At 50.0% G+C, this 21,962-nt stretch overlaps 2 protein-coding genes across 2 annotated transcripts in view; both read right to left on the bottom strand.

The window, feature by feature from the left end:
• HDHD5 (haloacid dehalogenase like hydrolase domain containing 5) overlaps positions 1–4,877 on the bottom strand; it is a 13,276-nt gene extending 8,399 nt beyond the window's left edge. Inside the window, exons 1-4 of the mRNA XM_054281784.1 lie at positions 4,798–4,877; positions 2,587–2,665; positions 2,011–2,065; positions 1,374–1,475 (exon numbers count right to left, since the gene is read on the bottom strand). Coding sequence (XP_054137759.1) covers positions 1,374–1,475; positions 2,011–2,065; positions 2,587–2,665; positions 4,798–4,877 — 316 coding nt within the window. The remainder of the gene's footprint in view (positions 1–1,373; positions 1,476–2,010; positions 2,066–2,586; positions 2,666–4,797) is intronic.
• On the bottom strand, positions 4,471–21,962 carry ADA2 (adenosine deaminase 2). The gene is made up of 9 exons (XM_054281972.1): positions 21,644–21,962; positions 19,086–19,308; positions 12,192–12,402; positions 9,509–9,636; positions 8,399–8,489; positions 8,004–8,112; positions 7,233–7,390; positions 6,191–6,393; positions 4,471–5,550 (listed from the first exon to the last, which is right to left on the bottom strand). Exons 1-9 carry the CDS (start codon positions 21,954–21,956, stop codon positions 5,442–5,444), a joined length of 1,545 nt encoding a protein of 514 aa, XP_054137947.1. The 5' UTR covers positions 21,957–21,962; the 3' UTR covers positions 4,471–5,441.

The following is a 21,962-nucleotide window of genomic DNA, read 5'->3' as shown; positions in this document are numbered from 1 at the left end:
CTGCTCCACGGCCCGGGCGGGCCCGCAGCGCTCCCGGCGTCCGGCTCGGGGATGCGGTGGGGACGCGGGTCCGGCGGAGGGAGGGAAGGGAAGGGAAGGGAACGCGTTGTTCTGCTCCCGGGGGGGCTCTGGGGGTGTCTGCCCTTGGAGAGCTGTCCCCAGAGTGTGCGTGTGCTCTGCCCTGCGGGCTGCCAGCGCTGCCGTGTTTATTTTTCCCAGCAAGGCTGCCCAACAGGCTGGAGCGCTTATTTTTAAACCGACCCGGAGGGACTTTGCCAGCGGGCGGGCACAGGCTGAGCCTGGCACCGACAGCGGCAGCGCTGCCAAGCCCCGCGCTGTGCGGAGCCTGCTGAGCCCCAGCACCCCAGGCAGGATTTAGCCCATCATTCCCTCTATTCCCTTCCTAAAATCATCCCTGTGATGAATGCTCGTTGTGTCTTTTTCTCTGTGTCTGCTTGGAGCTTCCCATTCCGCGTGCTGTACATGGACGGACCTCGTGGTTTCCTCTGCCGGCGCATCTGGTAACAGCTGTACCCCACATACCCCTAGGGATCGTCTGTCTGTCTGCCCTTCTCACACCACCCTCTTCTTCCCCTGTCCACGCCGTGCTTGGACGTCTCCCAGCCCCTTTCACAGCTCACTATAAAGACAAGCAGAGCAGGCAGTTGCCCACAGCCTTCTCCCGTGGGTGCCTGTGTAAACTTTGCAGCTCTGTTTTCCCTGGACTCGCAGCCCTGTCATCACCCCCCCCTTCCTGACCTTCTCACACCCCCCTCGAATGCAGCCCTACCTTCCATCTCTGTCCTTCCTGCAGAGGCTCTAATGGCCTGGAGCAGCTCTCCCCCCACAGTTTATCTCTCCCCTTCCCATGCTGCAGCCTGCTCGGGGAATGATGGACAAGCTAAAAGTTGAGAAAATACAGTAAAATGCCTTTCTTATCCTGTAATGACCAAGGGGGAGGAGGACACAACCTGATAAAAATGACAAACCAGGAGAATTGAGAGCCAGACCCTTCACCTGCCTGTCCCTCAGTGCCCAGGAAACACTTGATAGACCTGCTGTGATTGCAGCTGCAGCAAGCCTGGAAAGAAAGGAATTAAGGACTGAGCCAATTAGAGCCACAGGTTTCTGACCAAAGAAATGTCCTTCTGCTACCTGTGAAGAGGCTAATTCAGAGACTTAGATAGGAAGAAAGCCTGAAGCAGGCTGATTATTTGGAGCTGGTGGAAAACACATCTGCAGCCCTGTGTTTTATGGCCAGAGGGCTTTGCTTAGCATCTGGCACCTGCACAGTCCCACTGCAGTGATGGAGGCTCACATGACAGATAGATCCAGCTGCTTGCTCAGGCCCATCTCTGTGTTCAACCACTTACTTTGCTCCTCTGTTTTTATTGGCATGATTTTTGACAGCAACCGCTGGTGCTGGATCAGCCATTTCCTGGCAGGCAGTGACCAGGAGGCAAACATTTCATCCTCTAAATTGCCCCAAAGGCAGAATAAGATGCTCTGCAGCAAACACTTGTGCTGCAAACAAAGCTCCATCCACCTCCCATTCAAACAAATTGAACCTGAAGAGGCCACAGGGAGTGACAGATGGGGGAGATAACAGGCATAAGGCTTTAAGTATTGCTATGGCTGCTTGAAGTAACTGTAATAGAAACTTCCATGGATTTTCTACTCTCCTTGCTTGCTCCTGAGTCTGGCTGGAGACTGAAGCAGGCTCTTTTTGCCTCTCTGTTTGCTGTACTCAGCCTCCTACCATCCTTGCAGCTGCTTCCTCCTCTTTCATCTCAGATATTGAAGATCTCAAGCTGGCACTTTCTTCCCATGCCCACCAGCAGTGCTTTGGGCAAAGAGCCTCACCTTGTACCCTGGAGTCACCTGGTGCTCCAAAAGGCAATTATTTGAAAATAATTCCCTTTCTTTGAAAAGAATGGGTTGATCATTTAGCCTTCTCCTTACTTCCCTCTATTCCCTTCCTAAAATCATGCTAAAACGAGGTTAAATGACCTCCAGTCATTTCTTTACTTTCCCGTGCTGCAGCCACCACAGAGATGGTACAAAACTGTAGTGGGAGGAGAGGCAGCAGGGGCAAATCCTGTCTGTCAGGTTGTCTCTGTATCAAAACACAGCCCTGAGCTGGGTGCAGCTGCTGTGGGGCTTGGGGAAGGGGGAACAGGGGTGCTGGGTAGTGTCTTGGCCAGGCTTGACACAGAGTTAGCTCTACAGATCAAACTGCCCTTTGCAGCATGCTGAGAAGGCATTTCAGGCTTCCTGATCCCTCCAGGCTGAGTGATGTGAGACATCCCCATCAAATCCAGGTATCCTCTGTTCTTTTTAACATGGAGACAAAAAAATAAAAAATAGGAAAAATAACCCCCATGATTAAGACAGGTTTGAAAATTTAATTATAGACTATGTTCTGAAAGAGACAAGCAAGGGAGCATTGTATGTGATGTATTTGCCAACAAATGTGAGCAGGGAGCCAAGGTACTGGGCAAAAGGGAGTAGACTGGCAGCAAAACCCTTGGAATTTTGCTACTAAAAGAAAGCTGAGTCTCAGTGAAGCCCTGCAGCCAAATTTACCCGAAGCTTGAATGGAGCTGAATGAATTGGTCTTTTATAACTGCTGTGGTCCAGCCTAAATTCCTCCTTTTTTGCACACCTGGAGTTAGAGAGGTGAGAATGCAGCCAGGGCTTCCCAATTTGCACCTTTCTCCCTGTTAAGACAGGCTCTAAGGAAGAGCAGATCCCAGCAGTAAGGCAGGCTGGCCCTCCCCCTGTCACACATTTCTGAGGGCTGCATCAGACCTGTGCCATCTTAAACCCCTGTGATTTTTGCAGAAACCTGATTCTGCTGTGATCCTGACGAGCATCACACCCTGGTGGCTCCAGGCACTTGGCCCCATCACAGCACAGCTGTGAAGGAGGTAAATGGCCAATGCACAGCAGGCTTTTCCTAGGAAAGCAAGAACAGAGTGGACACAACAGCTGGTTCCAGCAAGCATTTGACAGATGGAAGATCTAGCCCTGCAACTCCTGCAGGTAATGAGGAGAAAGGAGGACTACAGGTAAGCAAAAAGAGGTTCAGGACCTCAAGAGACCACGTGCAGGAGGAGCTGAAAGCTTTCTGCTGTGGTAGGAAAGGAAGGGGCATGGGTCAACCTGTGTGTTGAGGAGCTCAGCCCCTCCCACAATGGTTCTGTAATGATTAGCTTCACCTTGGCAGCAAAGAGGCTTATTTAAGGGAGAATCAACTCATGGCAAATAAAGATCTTCATCCATCCACATATAGCAAAGCTGAAAGATCAGGTTGCTGAGAGGGACAGGGCTTTGGGTTGCTGGTCAGCTGCCATTCTGCTTGTTTGCTGTGGTTTTGCTCAGCAACATTACAAGTAAAGCACTTCCCAAATCAGCATTTATAACCTGGCCATGACAAAAGCCTACCCTGAGCTCTCGATACAACCCATGCAGGAGGAGGGAGGGTGGCTCTGCTCTGGCTACTCCTCCAGTACAAAACTCCTGCCCAAGACCAAATCTGTACCAAGGCCCAGGAGAGGTCAGTCTGCAAAAAAAGCATCAGGATGCTTCAGAGGAAGATGCTGGGGGTGTGGGCAGAGAGAGCTGGAGCAGAGGTAGTTGTGGCTGGAAAGGGCTGGGGGTATAAGGCACTTAACCCCCCCCCCAGTTAGTGAGGGGTGTGAGTGGGTTCTCACTTTTTCATTTCTGTGGTTTGTGGTTTGTGTTGCTGCCTTCTGCAATGCACACACCTGTGGTTTGTTGTGATTTTATTTGTGTTCTGTGATGGGGTTCATAGTGTGTGTGGTTTAGATGGTTTTTATTTTCTCTGGGATAACCAGAGATGAGGTTGCAGCCTGTGAACTGTGGGCAATTTCACACGGGGCACACAGGCTGTGCAGCTTGATCCACTTCTGCAATAAGTGTGTGTGCCTCCTGCTAAGGTGCTCCAGCCGAGGTCAGTGGAAATAAACACTGTGGCCAAGCTGCTTGAGACAATTAACAGAAAGCATAAAGAGAGCCAATTGGCCCAGGCTGGTCAGATTAGCAAACAACAGCCTTTGCAAGTCTGTGCTTCAGAGGAGGGAGATGTCTTTCAGTAGGAATTTTTGTCAATTCTCCCTTGACTGATGCAAACCAGCATGATTGTACTGAAGTCAGGGAAAGATGCTCTTTGATCCTGGCTGCATGCTTGGCGTGTGTGTGATGAAAGGTTTTTCTGAATTTATTTAGCAACCTGATTAATATTTCTTTTTTCTGGTTTTGGGGTTTTTTGGGGATTTGGGGGGATTCTTTTGTTTTGTTTTGTTTTCTGGTTTTTGGCTTTTTTTTTTTTTCGTCTTCCCTGAAACTGGTTCTCCTCCTGATATTTTTGATGATGTTAAGACAGGGAATCAGCTTGTCAAGGGACTATTTCTTGTGTCGGTTTTTTGGGGGTTTTTTTGCCAAGGAGCTGGAAACCACAGAGGTCCAAATAAGCCCTGTGGATATCCACAGCAGTTCTCTACCAAGGTGAAAAATCTCTCTGACAGGCAGGATAAGGCCACATTTGCACGATGAGTACAGCAACAAAGGCTGGTAGTGGAACTCCCTGAAACCAAAAGGTGTTTCCTATAAATGTCTGTGTTAACACAGCCTTGTGCAGGGGGACAGTTTTAATCAAGCTGGGTCTGGGAAGCCAGGATGTTTTTGACTTAACCTGAAATGTGTTTTGTCTTCCTTTTGACCAGAGGACAGGAAAAGAGTTTGTAGTAAAAAAACTGCTGGCAACTGAGGCACCTCTCTTCTGGCTTTATGATCACTGTGCAACCAGGCTTAAATGTTGTGGGAGCAAGTTGCACCAGCTTGTTTCCAGCCATGGTAGGTCCTGAAATAGCAGACATCAGACCTATGACTGGTTCTTCGACCTAGCAGTGCTATTTTGGCTGCAGGCCCAGGGTTAAACATAACAAGAGTCATTTTCAGTCCTTGCTCTCTTGAAGGTCAGTGGCCCAAATGGTTGGATGTTTGTCTTTGCTGTTTCCGGCCAAGGTCTGCATTTTGTAATGATAAGGCAAAATTCAGAGATCCTCGTGTTGGCAATCTCCTGCTGACTCTCATTGGAAAGCATGTTTTTCCTGAATAAGGGTGTCAGGATTTGGCCATTGGCAAGTTTTAATTGTTTTGACTCTTGAGCAGGGTGATTTCTTGTGGTTGCTCTAAAGGCTCACTGCTCCCTGTTACCTGCAGCCCATGAGTTTCACAGGATAGTGCAGCTCCTTCTTAGCTTTAAGCCCATTAAGCCTGGCTTAGCAGAGTGGCCAGGTGAGACTTTGACATCCATTCATCTGCTCAGGTCACATGGAAGAGGCAGTCTCCCTCTTAGCAATCAGTCTGGCTCACTCTAGCTTGCCAAATGCTTTCTGAGATGAGCCTTGTCCTCTCTACAGCTCCCTCAGAAAGCTATCAGAGAGGTCAGCCACAAATTGGTCCCATTTTTTCTGCCAGAGCTCTTTGGCCTTGGCTTTCTCAGCCGGCAGCATGGCACTGTATCTGTGAGGAGGAGGAAAGTCAGTGTCAGGCAGGAGACAAGGGGGCAGCTATTTCAAGAGCAGCACTGAAATGAAAAGGCAGGAGGCAGCAAGAGTTTAACCCTTGCAGGACATGCCTGCACCACACAGAGTAGCATGTTGTAAAACAGGCAGGAGCTGAGGAATGTGCAGGGAGACCCTGGGTTTCACATCCAAACTATTTTTGGACATTCAGAACTGTCCAGTTAGTAGAAAAAGGGGTTAAACGCACCCAAATGAAATGCTAATTGTTTTCCTGTGTTTCTCCGAGTGCAAACACTGCAGCGAGTCAAATTTTGGCAGAAATAGACAAGTGATACAAAGACATACAATTTCTACCAAACCCAGAACCAGGTGCTGGAGGCAAGTTCCCAAAGAGTGGAAAAGGAGGAGTACACTGGGGCATGGAATCAGAGAAAGGCACTAGAGAACACAGGCAGAGGAGCCTCTGGGCTCCCTGTGTCCTGCCTTTGGAAGAGACACACAGGAGATTTTGGATTGACAGAAGCCCAGCTCCTGTGGCAGAGGAGACTCTGAGGCCAAAACCCAAAAGCAAGCAAGGGAGGAAAGCTGATTGTCTCCTTATGGTTACTACAACAAGGTGAGAGAGGTGATGAACTTACTTTATGGAGTTGAGTGCAAGCTGTTTTAGGGTCCTCAGGTCAGCATTCATGCCTCCAATGGCCATGAACACCTCGTAGAAGTCATAAGAGACTCCCTTTGCCCCAAAGATGGGGGGATCATCGGGGCTGACCACAATGGGGTGCCCTTCAGCCATGAGGTCAGCTGCAGGGTGACTCCTCAGGTCAGCTACCAGCAGCAGGACCTGGGTGGGGAATAGTGGGAGACAACACCATGCTGGGTTATTGCTGTAGCTGTGTCACACTGACACTGCCAGGGCTGCAGCTGTGTCCCTGACACCTTCCAGCAGGTAGTGGTCGGGGAGGGACAGGCTCCAGAGGACTGCTCACAGTGTTTTCTGCTCTGAGCTGCTGCAGGAGGAAGCAGCTTGTCCCCACTGACTGTACAAGGAGATTCATTTCTTAAATAAATCACCTTAATCAAGTCCAGTAGGGTGAATAACTTGTGCTTATTTAGAACAATTTGGCTGTGAGCAATTCAGGAACAGTCTTTTGGTTACACATTTGCTGTGGTGCTTAGTTTGAGGCATCTGGAGCTGGTATCAGGGTTGTCTCCCTTAAGGCTCACACCAGTAAATATCCCCCCAAAGTCCTTTCTGCTGCACCCAGGGGACAGTGGCACCTCTCTAATGTGCTGCAAAAGAGTTCCCACTGGTTATGAATTCTGCAAAACCAAGGACTTCCAGTTACAATCCCTGCTTCTCAGCCTCTGGCCCTCCTGGTTTTGAAGTATTTTCAATTATGTTTCTTAAGGCACCTCTGTGTCTGTGGGCCTCATCTCCACTAGGGAGGACTGCCTTCCCAGGTTACTCTGGATAGGATTTTAAATTATTTTTTTGCTGACTGGCATTACAAGCCTTAAATATATTCACTTTTGCAGCACCTTAGATAGCAAAGTGCAGTATAAGGTGCTGCAAAGGAAACTAAGCCAGGCTATGTGCATCAAAACCTGTAGGTGCCCCCCAGCTGACCCTCACAGCAATGGTGATCCCCTTTGCAGTGACCCAGCCACATAACAACATACCTGGTTGGAGATGGGACAGACTTCCACAGGAATATCCCTCTTCAGAGACAAATTTTTGGCTACTGGGTGTTTAATGAGAGCGAGTCCATGGCCAATCCTGCTGGTGTTCAGTAGCAATGCATCCAGCACATTATTGTCTACAGAGGTGCCCTGCCAGTCTGAAGAGAGAAAGACAAGAGTCACTGCAGTGCTGTGAGGAGGTAAAGCTCCTCAAACTGCTAGATGATTTTGTTAATAGAGGTCCCAGTTGTGAGGTGAGAGGGTTGCTCATGCTCAGAGTTTCCATTTGCATTTTCAGTGAAACAGGGATCTAAATCTGCCCAGGATATTGCCCAGCATGGAGATACCCACCCATCTCACCTGGCTTCAGATGTTTGCAGTATTGCTCTTGCAGCTGAGTTAATTATGCTGGACTCCATTACTTGTCAATGGAGAAAAGTAACAATTATTGGGGAGTAGCCTGTGCATTAGAATGAGATGTGTTTTAAGCTGAAATATTATTTCACCTTCACCAGCAATAACTCCTACACCAGGTCAAAGATGCTGGGCAATGTGACACCTACAGTCCAGAGCAGGGAGGGGTCATGTGGGAATGCCACAGCCCCAAACTGATAAGGAGAAAAGCATAGGGGAAACTGGTTATGTGCACATGTATGCACACACATCCTCTTGATACAGCCAGCAAGCCGGCCAGGCTTGCTGCTTCTGCTCTTGGCAGGATTTCAGTCTTGCCTCTGCAAGCAGTAACAAGCCTTGGGTCCTCATGCTCACCAGTCTCCCCAGCATGGAAGAAGTAAGGCAAGTTGACCCCCATGGAATATGGGATGGTCAGGGCATCCTTCAGCTCCCATAAAGAATGACCTTGGTCCTCATCACCGACCTGGGAAAAGCAGAAAGGTATTTTTGAGCATGATTGGGAAGATGGTGGGACTTAGAGCTCTGTATAAATGAGGTGCCAGCTGTGCTGAAATTACAATGCTGTGGGGTAGGGAGCTGATTCTTTCAGGGGATTTTGTCAATTACCCTGAACAAAATCCTTAGCTGGAGGATTTGCAATTCATTAACACTGATTTCAGTACAGCAGCAGAGGTTCTGGCTCTGGTATAGAACACATGCCACGGGATATATGTGGTTATGTCAGCAGGGGTCAGAAGAAATTCAGTTACCAGGTCAAAGCCTGCCAGGGTGTCTGGGAAGCGGGCTCTGAGTGCCATGGCAGCGATGATGTCTTCTTTAATCTGGGAGACATTCAGCATCCTAGAGAGCAAGAGAGAGAAAGAGCTGCAGAAGCTGACTCCCATGGGCCTGCCTTCTCAGGGTTTGAGTTGTGAAACGGGGCCCCCAGGGGTATTTCCAAAATGCAAGTTGCTCTTGAATCTGACAACCAGCTTCAGCTCTCTAGAGAAACAGCAGTAGAAAATTGATATTATGAAAGGAAACCCATGAATGACCAGGAAATGCCTGGCTAGACCCTGCTGTCACTTGAGTTGAGGCATGCTTGTCTAACTCACTGGATTTCCCATTTACCAAGCAGGGAAGGGAACACAACAATGTGGAGAGAAAATGTTTCATTTTTTTTTCTTTCCTCCCAGCTGTTTTGTTGGGATGTGAGGCAGTAACTGCATTTCAAGAGAGTTTTCCATTTAGGTTTCTTCCAGCCCTATCAGACTTAAACTTCTTGGTGCATTTTGCAGACTGTGTCCATGCTCAATCAAGCTGGCCAGAGAGGCAAGCCAGCTCTGAACTGGAGAGGGCATTGTGCCAAAGCAGAGCTGTGCTGCTGATGTCTGCTGTGCTTGCTGAGGATCACCTCACATGACTTCATGGCATCTGCCTGCTTGGAGGGCAGCAGCACGAACATGCCGTGCACAGGCTGCAGGGAGCAGTGTGTGCCAGGTCCCATGGGCCCTCTGCCACACCAGGTGCCCAAACTCGGGCACTGCCGTCACTGCTTCAGTGTCTGCAGAGTGGGGGAGTGCATCAGGCTCAGAGGAGAGCAGGCATGGCTTAGACACACACACAGGCAGCCCTGCCTGGGCTCATTCTCACTCCCAGGGCTCATGGACGCTCCTCTGGTGCTCACCTCGCACGTAGGCAGACCCACACGGATGAATTCTCACCCTCAGCCTTTCACACGTGCCAGGGAATGTCTCAGGAGCAACACCCCAGCTCCAGCAGCCCACGTGGACATTGCCAACCAACCTTGGCATCCCAGCATTGCCTCTCCCAGCCCCCTGCACATGGTACAGCCGCTCTCAGCCCTGCTCAGCCTCTACCTGTGTGCTGCAAATATAACCTTGGCTCCAACAAAGTCCGGGTGCTCCTTCACAAACTGCCTGGTCACTTCCTGGTAGGCTGCCACAGACCAGGATTTATTGTGCTTGGTGCCATCCAGTTCATACACCTGCCGTGTGAGAAGCAGTAGTTAGAAGAGGTGTTTTACTGTAATTGGGAGAAATGAAGTGACAAAAACCTTGGGAGAAGCAGAGTGCTGTGGTCCTGACAACAGGGCAGGAAAACAAAAGCAGTGAAATCTGTGCAGAACATTTCATTCTTCAAGTCTTTACCAGCTGGCAAGAACCAAGGAGTGGACTTCCCCCCTCCTGTGTGATACAAGTTTCTCAGTGTTCAGACATGGCAAGCAAACGCCCTTGAGAACTCCTTGGAGACCGTGACCTCTCACTCCTGTCTGCATCCAGCATTGCAGTGCTTTGTCCAGCTGTCTGCAGCTCACACATGCTCTGTGCCTTGCAGTGGCAATCTGTCAGCTGAGGCCGCCCCAAGGCACGCAGTGGCAGAGCTCCATAAGCTACCAGCTGAGCTGGGCTCCTGCTGCTCCCCTCTGCCAGAGGTTTGCTTCATGACCTTGAGTCAGTCATTTAGTCCTGCCATGCTTTTCTCAGGTCTCTGGCTGCAAACTGGGAAAAATAATCCTTTTGGCATGCTCTGTCTCATCAACTTGCTCTGGGGGTTCCTCACTACCAGGGCTGTTTTTTGCCCTGATTTCAGCAGGGGTGAAGACCCTGAATTGGTACTAACCCACAAAGGCCCTGCCTGGAGTCACTCACAGACAGCAGCTGAAACCACTCCATCAGTTCTCCTCTCACCCTTCTCACTATTCTTTTCTCTGTCACCTTCCTCCTTCAGCCTTCAAAAGCTCCACTTCCCCCCCTAACTTCCCCTCTGGTGCTGTCCCTTGCAGGGATGCCCCTGCAAAGCCCCACACCCTGTCACAACGTGGTGTCCCCCTTGCAGGCACCAGCAGCCGTGGGGCAGCTGCAGATGCTCAGAGGGAATTTTCCCCAGCTGCAGCCCATGGGAATGTGAGACTTTACACAGCTGAATCTGCAAACACAGCTGGGCTTAGGGGGCTTTTCCACACTGTTTGCTGTTTCACACTAAATCCCAGTTTCATTTACTTTACCTTGGGGCCGCTTCTGGCAGGCTTTGCTGCAGGGAGAGCTTTTGCAGCCTCAGCGCTGCTGTGGAGCCTTGTGGAGGCTCTCCAGCCACACGAGCACCTTGCTATTCCTGTCACACCCTGCTCACCTTGACTTTCCCCATGAAGCTTTTCCCTTCCCTCTAACCCCAGCTTCACCCTGGCTGTCCCTTTGCTGCCCTCCATCCCGGCGTGGCTGTGGCTCCTGGCATTCCCTGCTGTGGTACCTGGAGCTCACAGCACTGGAGCTTACAGAACTGGAGCTCACAGCCCTGCAGCTCACAGCCCCGGAGCTCACAGAACTGGAGCTCACAGCATTGGATCTCACAGCACTGCAGCTCACAGCTGCCGGCTGCAGAGGAGCCCCAGGGCTCTGCAGGCTCCCACGGCTGCCGCCAGCATCAGGAGCTGGATGGGAAGCAAATCTTCCCTGCCAAACCTCTCTTCAAAAGGACTCACAGCCATGTCTCAGGGCTGATGGTAAAGGCAGGGCATTTTCCAAGCAGGCCCACGCACTTGTATCGTGGCAGATATTCTTGGCCTGGAAACCTGTGTGGCCTGGGGGGATGCCTCACAAAATGCACAGGCATTTTGACATTGCTGTTATTTTCTCTTTACAGGTACCCCAAAGACAGGTGGTGACTGAATTCAGAGCAGCTGGCTTATGGCAACCCCCAGCAAAGTAAGACTCATGTAAACTTTGTGGACTTCTCCACATCCTTTTTTTTCTCCCCTTGGCAATACATCCTTCTCTTCTCAGGTATGATAGACTGACAGAATTCCCACCCCCATGGAGTCCTGCATGGAGCTGGGCTGGAGAATTGCATGGGAAAGGTATGTCTGCAGTTACAAAATTGTCACTGGGAAAGCGGGAACACTTTGGGTGGTGTGGTCTGCTGGTGCTTGGGGAGGCATTAGGGCAGAGTGGGCTTGGAGGACAACCAGACCAGCTCTGGGTGAAAGGCCTGAACCATTACCAGATATTGGTGTTAGTGGTAACGAAAGGAGCAGTTCATACTTCATTCACACAGCCAAAATTTTAGGTTGTCTGCAAATTGTGCTAGGTTGTGTTTTGCCAATTGATTGACTCACCTATTCAGAGTAATCATTCTGAAATAAGCTGAGGATTTGAAATAGCATAACTATTTCAGAATAAGTCTCTATCCAAGTCAGGAAATTTGTTCAGAGCAGCTGCCACAGAACAGGTGATTCTGGTGCAAAACTGAGCTACCTCTTCCCAATGAGCAAGATTTTGACCCAGCTCCCAGCCTGAGTGTACAATGTAGTTTTGTGCCTATGCCACAGCAGGTATCTCCCTTAGCCACTAAGAACAAAGAATCTCTCAAGCCCTTGCCTATGCAAATCTCCAAGAAAGATGTTTGAATATGATCAAGGTTTTCCAGCATCCTTAGGAGGGCAGGTATGCAAACAGCCAAAAACTAAATTCAAGATAGGGCTTGAGAAAAGCTATGGAGAAATAAGGATTTAAAAGACTACTAGAGAAGCCAAACCCCACGTACCGCAGGCAGGATAGCTCTTATCTCAACATACTGTATGTTATCTTCATAGAGCTCCAGCAGCCCCCGGTAGAAATAGGCCTTGAACACAGGTGCATAGCAGATAAGTCCAGAGGCAATGAGAAAGACTTCTTCAAATCTTTTCCAAATGAAAGCCTGAGAAGGGTAGGCCAGCTCAGGGCTATCCGTCACCAGGGTCAGGTTTCTCAGCAAGCTATAGAAAAGGAAGAAGAGAAGGAATGAGGAGAGCAAACAGAGCCTGTTGGCACTGCAGTACAACAGTGGCTAGTGCAACTAGGAAGCATTCAGGTCATTTTTCTGCCACCTGTATTTACTCCTTTAGTGGCTGGCACAGAATTTGTATGATACATGTTGAGCTGTAAGCAGGGTAGGAGTAGGTGCTTAAAACCTGCCCACCATCCCTTTTTCAAGGAACAGAGTTACAAAAGCAAGCACAGTGCTTTTATATCAATTATACTCTGCTACCCAGGGTATCCCTAACCTGGAAATATTTTATATCAATTATACTCTGCTACCCAGGGTATCCCTAACCTGGAAATATTTTGTATCACTTATACTCTGCTGTACAGGGTATACCTAACCTGAAAATCTTTTATATCAATCTTACTCTTCTACCCAGGGTATTCCTAATCTGAAAGTAGGCATGCACATTACTCCTGCAGACAATGTGTTTTCCCAAGAATCTTCAGTGTGCATAAAATGTCACAACTCTTGGTCCTTTATTCAGCACCTGAAAGGCAGATTGAGTCTACAGGACATGCCATGTGCTGGGCCACCACCAGCCTGCTTGCTGAGCCTGTAATTTGTCCTGGTACCTCTGTAGTGTCAAAATATGCCACCCAAAAAAATGCAAGGGGAAGACAGTTTTGAATCAGAAATCATTTTTCCCAGCCACTGAGAATAAACCTGATGCCCCACCTGCCTTGCTGATAGCTACTGCAGGGAAACAGCTGATAAGAATCTCAGTCCTGGCTTTTCCTTACTGTGGTGGAAATGTATTTATTTCCTCCATCCACTCAGCTGGCATATGAGCCTCTTTCAGAAATCCAGAGAGACAGTGGGCAGTTTTATCAAGCAGACTTTAAGGGAGCCAGTAAACTGCAAGAATATCTGATTGTGGGTGACAGCCTGCATTTAGGACAGGGTGAGGATCTGTGCCATGCCACCGTCCTCTGGCAAGCTGATAGCCTTCATCCCACCTTAAGCCCTCCTTCTTCCACCTGAAGAGTAGCTCATAACAAAATTCTCCTACCAGTGGGCAAAGTCTGAATGGCAATGCAGGGGTGATGAACTCCATTCCTGGGTGGACAAATGGAAGCCATCACAGAAACCTACAGATGTTTTCTTGCTGGCCCAGTGCTTATCTCGTGTCAGGGGCTAAGCAGGTTCAGACAGAAATACCTTCAGCCATGCTTCAGCTTTCATCTGGGTATATTGCTTCCCCTCAATAACAGCTACTGATCTTTAATAATGTTTCCTGTTTGATGTCTTGGCCCCCATCCTCGTGCAGTGCTCTGCTCTGTTATATGGGAGGTGTGGCTTTGATTTGTGGTCTTATTATCTTCATCCAGGACACTTCTGTGGATGGAATTAAACCCCCACAGCCCCCCTACAGATGTAAAATGTGCTCTGGTCCAAATTCATAAACTAAGACATCCTGGGCAGATATGCCTTTTGAATCCCTCCATCCTGCCCATAAAGCAGAGCCTGTTCCCCCAGGATTTTCCTGCAGTTTCACTCTCTAAGGATTCTCTTCCAGCGCCTGCAGTTTCATTTCTTCCTCACTCTGTTAATTTCTTTGCCAGCAACAATTTTAGAAGCAAACCTGTACATAAAAGAGATGCTACTACTGTTAAGGATGAGACTTTAAATGCTCAACAGTCAGGAAAATTCAGAGTTAAGGTTTCCACAGCAACTTGGGCTCTGCCCTCCCATGCATTACAATAGGGGCTTTGGTGCCATTATCCAGGACACTGGGCAACCCCAGCTACTGTTCAGTAATCCATGCAAGCAGAGGAGACCGAGCTGGACCACGGGAGGGGCGAGGAGCGAGGAGACACCGCAGCATCACCCTAGAAACCGGGAATGCGGGAGTCGGGAGCATCCCGGAGGCGCTGATCCGGCTGCCCCAGCTGCGGAGGGGGGCAGAGAGGCTGTGCTGCCGCTCATCGGGGCGGTGTCGTGTGGGAAGGAGGATTTTCCCTTCCCTCTGGCCGAAGGCAGCTCCCCTCCAGCTCGGCACCTGCCCGCAGCGGCTCCGGGACAAACCTCCCCGTGGATCAAAAGGCCGTGCAAGCCCGGTCTCGCCGTGCAGGCAGCTCCCTTCCAGATAAGGATGGGTGCTCAGTCGGGCTCCCAGCGCTTTCTGCCCTCGTCCTGTGAGAACCCGGCTCCTCCAGCGCCGAGCGCACGCAGGGCTCCGCTCCCCGCCTTTAAATCTGCCTCTACAAACTCGTGGCTGTTTGCTTAGCCTGTGCTCTTGGGCTAGAAACAGCCATAAATCCCCACACCACCCTGCTCCTAAAAGCACATAAATCAAATTGTGCTTCTCTTTATAATCCCCTTCCCTTTGAGACTGATTATTGATCCTTACAACTGGTGAAGATTTATTGCATAATAGTGATCCATCCTTGATAACCAGATAATCTCCTAAGGGTTCGGGGGCTTTTGCCATCAGTAGCTCATGCAGATGAAGCAAAGCTTCATAAATACTTTCTTCTTTTGCTTCTTTTCAGGAATGGGCCTTGGCCAGTGATCAGGTGCAGACTACAAATAGCCTTCCATGTCATGTCATATATGCACTGAACAATGCTATTGCAATGCATATGCCCGAAGGGGCACAGCTAAAATGACCAGCCAAGGATTATTTATTTTCAACTGTGCGTTTGTTTTCTCTTTTCCTGGATTTTTCCCCCGTTTTCCTTTCCTGTGCTATATAATACAGAAGTGAAAGGTTTTGTTGCCTTGTTTTTAAAGGGAATCTTTTCCCTGCTCCTTTTTCTGCTCTCGATGGGTAATTATGCCCCTCTCCTCACCGTGGTATCTAAATGTCTTCCAGTGGTGCATTAAATAGTGTGACTAACATCTGTCACATGTGGTTCATTCGCTTGCTCTCGCTCTCTCTCATCCCCTCTTCTTCTCCCCAAGGGGAGACTTGTAGAGGGAGTGGAGTGCTTTGTTTCTGTGGTGGATTTTTATTCCCCTTTTCCCCCCCTCTCACTGCACACACTGCCCTATTTTTCTGTGAGATAAGGCAGTCAGAAGACACGGAGGGGAAGGTGATGGCAGCCGGGGCCGCCGCCAGTGCCCAGGGGAGTTGTCCCTGCAGCCTGGGCCGTGGTGTCAGCTCCCTCACAGATGACTTCATCCTGGTGATAGAGAGCTCTGCTGGGCACGGCCTCAGCCCTTGTGCTGCTGGTGGGGGGTGTGCAGTGGTATTTTACAAATAGCTGGAATGTCAGTGCTGCTTCCCTAAATATCTGGGGGCATGCTCTTGCTTTGGAGGTGGCAGCCATTATGTTGCTTCTTGAGGGAAAGAATGACATTCTCCTGAATTGTAATTGATTGTGAAGAAAATAAGTGAGGATTGTTTTTCCTTTTAAGTAGGAAAGCAAAATTCCCTTCCTTTCGCTGTCCCTTGGCCCGTGGTCTCCTGGCTCTCCTAAGCGCATCCTTTTGGAAGCTCACCAATAACACAATCCTCCAGGGTCTTGGCCCATGAGATGTGTGCTTTGAATAGGAATGATTAGACCTTCTCTTGAGGGAAACAAACAAAAGGAGTCACTTCCAAAGCACACACAGACGCACACACACAGACACACGTATATGTACCTAAAAATGCAAACAACAAAAAAATCCTGCAGATTCCCCTTTCTTCCACCCCTTCCTAGTCAAATGCTTTAAGGTGAAAAAGGTGCAGCTTCTCAGAAACATTTCCATTGTTCCTTCATATTTGCTGATCCACCCTGCCTTGCATGAGAGCCCTTCCCTGCTGCCATATTCCCTTGACACTTCCTTGAAACCACCCAACTATCCATCCGTTCTTTGCTCTGACATCTGCTTTCTCTCAGCTTGTCAGTGCTCAAGGGCAAAGAGGAGTGCAGGAGAGAGGTAGCCTGGGATGCACATGTTCAAGAGACTGGGAGAGCTTCCAGAAACTGAGAAGCAGAACAGATTGGGGCCTATTCCTGGCTAGAGACCTATTTCCAGACGGCCAAAAACATTCCTAACCCCTAGACTAGTGCCCAGGGATTAGAGGAGAATAGGAGGGGAAGTGCCTCAGCGTGGCTGTTGTTGGTGTGTTTGCACATTATGCCTAATGACTCCTCTGTGATTTTGTGCTGATGAGCATGGAAGGGCAAGAAATGAAGGACAACATGCTCAAATGGGTAAGTGAGCACCCAGGATGCCAGAGATCCGAGTTTGTTCTTGGCTCAGGCAAAAGAATCCCCCTCCAGATTTGGGGAGACCCTTGCAGCAAGGCTCTGTCCTGTGTCCCTGTGCTGTGCCTGCCACTGTCAAGTCCTGCTCTGACTTGTGGCCACTAAACGCTGTCAGGCAAACACAAAAGAAGAGAAATGTGGCAGTACTGCCTCTGAAAACAAGTGTTTCCACACAGGAACAGAGGGAGCCACACAAGGCACAGCCCCAGGTGTACAGGGTGTACAGGGTGCCCTGCCCTCAGCCTCTGCCAGAAAGTGGCATCATGCCATGGAAGCACAACCAAAAACAAGTGCAATGAAAGGTTGCTCCTGAGACACTCCTAAATGTCCACTGCAATTGCTGGGGCTTTAGGGAAGTGAAGCTGTTTCAAAATCCAATCTCTTGCACGTTATTTATAGGTCTCCTGGTGTGGTTGAAGAGAGCTGCTGCTGTCATCTTTCCTTCCTCATCACTCCCAGCAGAAATGGAAGGGAGCTAATGGGGAACCAGTTTTCTCTGTGGCAGACAGAGATCAGAGACTTTTCACTGGATCTTGTTTTGTCCATCTCGTGTCAGGGCAGTTGAGCCTCAGAGTATAAAAGGTCAAGAGCCCAGGGTCTGGCATCACTTTCTCCTTCCCTTCTGGACTTCCATAAGAGAGGGATGGTGGATGCCCTGGAGGGTCAGACCCCTCTGAACTTCCACAAGAGAGGGATGGTGGATGCCCTGGAGAGTCAGACCCCTCTGAACTTCCACAAGAGAGGGATGGTGGATGCCCTGGAGGGTCAGACCCCTCTGCCCTGCCCATTGCTGGTTTTGGGGAGGGAAGGCAATACTGTGCCTCAAGTCTGGAAGCTCCTCAGCTTCCCAACCTGACCTCCTTCCCAGATCTGCAGGGCACAGAGCCCAGACAGCTTCCACGTGGAGGGGACACCAGCTCACTAAGAGTTAAAAGGTCTCCATGTAAGAGCACACAGCCTCACTGGAGAGCCCTGCAGTAAAACCAACCAAATTTCACTTGGGAAATGCTGGAATTAGGGTCCTCTGCACTGCCTCAGTCCAGCCCTGCCGTTGTGTGTTGGCATGGCAATCCTGTCTGTCATTACAGGACACCCCACACCCTGCTGTTTTTCTTGCAGCCCCCAGAGTGCCACGGACAGCAGTGCCCTCTCAATGGATGGCTACTCAATATTTTCCTTTGTCCTCATCGCTCAGTGTCTGACTTCATGCATTATTTAGTGTGCTCTCTCCAGCCCCCCACACACCACGGCAGAGCTGTCTGCTTCCTCTTGGCCTTTCCAGCAGGGCTTTGTCCCAGGATCAATGGCCCCTGGATGGGGAGATGGGACTCTGTGTTCCCATCACCACTGGCTGGAGGGGGAACCAGGCTCTTCCCAACCACCTGTAAGTGATTAAATGCCAGGTGGCTCAGACAAGCCCAGTCTGATAAAAGGCTGCCAGCAGTGAAGGCAGGAGCTGCCTGCAGGGAGAGGAGCTCCTGCAGGAGGGTGAGTGATGCTCTGGGGAGCCAGCTGAGGTGTGAGCAGCTGCAGGAGCCTTGCCTGTAAGGGCAGGAGCTCTGCTAGCAGGAGGGTGTTTGAGGGGAAGGAGCCCCCAAACCAGGCAGGGGTTCTGTGTGTGGGGTTCCTCGGCTCAGCCAGTGCCCAGGAGGGTGAGCCACAGCTCCTGGTGCCTGGTGGGAATGAGTGCCTCATGCTTCCAGGTGGTCGGTGACACTGGGGCTTCAAAGGGAGGCCTCAGAAAACAAGTTTGGTGTTTGGAGGGACAGTTGGGTTGGGTTTTATTTTTGGGAAGTTTCAGGGGTTTTGCTTGTACAGTAATTAACATAAATAGTTTGCCCAACTTCTTGCTCTGAATCAAAACAATGACTTTGCAAAGGACTTTTCTACTGTTGTGGAGAGCCTGTTCATCATCTATCTGGCTTCCCCATCCAGTTTTTGGACACCTCACTGGCTGAGGCACAATGCAGCCCTGTCCCACATTGAGAGCCCATTCAGTGCTGAGGAGAGCTGGGGCCAGGTCTCATACATCCACTTTAGCTTCTGTCCTCAGTGTGTGTTCACAGAAAAATTCAGGTTTTTTGGTCCCTGACTGGTGCACTTAATGCAGCAGCCTTCAAACCCTTACATTGCTGTCACTGTTAGGTTGGATGTGACATACACAGTGATCAGTGTCTAAGAAGAAAAAAGTTTCTAATCTGTTTCTGTGCTGATGGCTTTGTCTTCTTCTTTGCTATAGATACACTCAAAAACCATCAATTGCCATTTCTTCTATTAACTCAGCTTTGCTTGCAAGCCAGCTGTCAAACCCCTTCATACATTCATTGCTATTTGCTTTTCCCGCCCTAGACGGAGTTCCTGACCTGTAGAGCAGCGAGCAAAGGGGAAAGCTGTCCCAGAACGGAGCACCAGGAGGCCGCCCCCGTGCACTCACCCTCTGTCGAACTCGGCCACTCGGTCGCGGAGCTGTCGCCGGTAGGTGCCCAGCAGCAGCCACGGGGAGCAGCGGGGCGCGGGCGGCGGCCGCGGCCGGGAGAAGCGGAACCGTACCGAGCCCGCGGCCGTGAAGCAGATGTGGCAGTCGGGCAGGTAGGAGGCATTGAACACCAGCCAGCCCGCGCTCAGCATGGCGAAGTCGTGCAGGTGGAGCACAGCGCCTGGTGGGGGGGACAGGGGTGTCCTGGTGAGCCCAGGCAGCTGGGGAGAAAGTTTAATGGGGCACCAGCCTGTTTGCCCAGGTTTGGTGGGGGTACCAGCCTGTTTGCCCAGGTTTGATGGGGTACCAATTTGTTTGCCCAGGTTTGGTGGGGTAACTGTTTTGCCCATCTGGGGGTGTCTGGAAATGCTTTAGAAGGCTTTAGTGAGTGAATTCTCCCAGCAAGGACTGCACTGCTGCTCTGCCTCCCCCAGGCTGGAGGATGTGCCCCCTCCACATCACACACTGGGCAGAGAGAGTGTGACAGCTTGCTGGGAGCTCAGGGAGGGGGAATCGATAGGGAGCTCTGCTGCTCCACTGGGATGGAAAATGCTCCGAGTTATTAAAGGTCTTTCAGGCAGAGTTTGCTGTGAGCTGGCTCAGGCCCCACTGCTTTAAAGAGAAACTTGCACAGGAGGCAGCAGTTCACAAGGCATGCTGGCTGGAGCACACCCGAAGCAAAGCTCTGTATCTAGGTTGTTTGGATCCCAGCTTCAGTTTTTGTGCCTAGTGTGTGTCTCTTCTTTCAGCTCTCTGGAGCTCTGGCATACACCAAAATCCCAGACCATGTTACTCTGGGGAATTGCACTCAGATGCAAAGTACATTTTACTCTGTGCCTTATCAAAAGCATGCTTGCCTACATTGTACATCTGCTGCTGGCCAGCACAGAGGGCCTCTGGGGTGCTCTGTTCTTGTGCAGTGCGTTGGCAGCTGCTAGTCTTCCTGGCACAGGGAGCACCCTCTCTGTGCTCACCTTCCTTATCATTTCGTTTTGCTGAGATCTCTCCTTTTGCAAAGGCTCCTGGTGCTATTGGTGCTTGAACTAAGCCTCACCTTTGTGAAGGGAAGACACTGTGAGAGCTGAAGTCTTAGATATGTATTTTATTAGTCTGGAGGAGACCTCTTAGTCAAAATAGCTTTGATGCCCTGAAGGGTAAAGGGACAACATGAATAGCAAGAACAAGACTGGTATGTATTTGACATTAGATTAGGTTCCAGACTACAATTTACAGTGGACTAATGTAATATAGAGTCATGTTTATGATCTCCCACTACAGAGGGTCTGGCTGTTGAGGTGCTGAGGAGCTGTGGTTGCTGCTCTCAGCAGAGCTGGTGCGCCAGGCTGGGCATGCTGCAGCTGTCTGACCCTCCTCTGCCTGGCAATGTCACCTTCTTCCCTGTGACAGCAGCAACAGACATTACAGTAGTGCTTGAAACAACAGGGACTCCCAGGGGCTCTGATCAAATCCTACTCAAACAGCTACAAGGATGTGATCTTGGCCCTAAAAGCATACAGCCCTTGCAAAGATTCCAAGAGCCCATTTAGACATTGCCAGGACTGAAAAGTGTTAATTATTTGTTTTGACTCCCACTTGGTATCAATGATACTGGAGGTAAAGAGGGGAGTACTTTTAAATTTCTGACTGTTCAATTCAGCCATGACAGGATAATGACATTTCTGACACACTAGTTTTTTATGTTAATGGTTGGGATGCTGCAGGACCAGGATCTGCATCCCACAGTGGAGACTGGGAGGGAGAAGTTGGGAAGATTGCTCAGGGCCACATCCAATCTGGCTGTGAACACTTCCAGGGATGGGGCAGCCAAAACTTCTCTGGGCAACCTGTTATGTTGTCTCACCACCCTCTGAGTAGGCTTACTAACATCTAATCTAAATCTCTCCTCTTTTAATTCAACACTGGTCCCCCTGGTCCTGTCCCTGCCTGCCTGTGTAAAATGTTGCTCTCTCTCCCTTTTATAAGCTCACTTTAAGTGACTTTGACTTGACACAACAAGCAAAGAACATAATGATTTCAGTGTTAGAGGTAGCCCCTTCCTCCTCTGGTGCCCCCAGACTTTCCAGCACACTTCCAGGTCTGCTACAGCACCACCTGCACCTTTTTGGGGGATGCAGCACTTTTGGCTGAGATACAGAATAAGGTTGTTAGCCTGTCCATGGAGTGTGTCTGTGGGAAAAAGAGAGGCCCTGGCTGGGACATGCTGAGTCAATGGGGATGTCTGGTATTTCTCATTGGTTTTGCTTCCTCTGTCCCTTGTCCACTCTCGAAAGACTTAAGGATCCATATTGTAAGTTAAACCAAATGCCACAATTGCTGGAAATGTGTATTCACCCAATCCATCCCCCTCTTCCTCTCCTCAGGGCTTTTCCTGAAACCCAAAGAGCACAATTTACAGCTCTCAGAAGCTTTTCTCCCACATCCTGTGTTTTGTCCTAGCTCAGAAAGCAAAAGATGAGAAAGGATGAGTAAGATGAGGCTCCTTAAGCCAAGCCTACCTTTAGGCATGCGCTTTAAGATGCTGAACACCTTGCTCTGGTCAATGAGGCTTTTCGCCCTGAAGAAGTGCATGCTTGGAGGGAACTGTCCTGTAGCTATGGCTGCTTCCACTTCCTTCTTCTTGAGGTCTACCAGCTTTGTACTGAGCTGCTGCTCCTGCCTGCTCAGCACCAAGTTGCCACCTGTCTGGTGGGCTTTCTCCTGCTGCATCAGGGAGTCCCTGTCCTTCCAGAGGGGGCTGGGAAGGCAGGGGGCAGCCAGGCTCAGGAGCAGGAATGCCAGCCTGATGCCTTGCCCAGATGGAGCTTTCATCTTAGA

This window comes from Melozone crissalis, unplaced genomic scaffold, assembly GCF_028551555.1.
Source record: "Melozone crissalis strain CALT ecotype California unplaced genomic scaffold, PUWL_Pcris_2 ptg000033l_1, whole genome shotgun sequence".
Classification (NCBI taxonomy): domain Eukaryota; kingdom Metazoa; phylum Chordata; class Aves; order Passeriformes; family Passerellidae; genus Melozone; species Melozone crissalis.
This window is presented reverse-complemented; position numbering and strand designations above follow the sequence as displayed.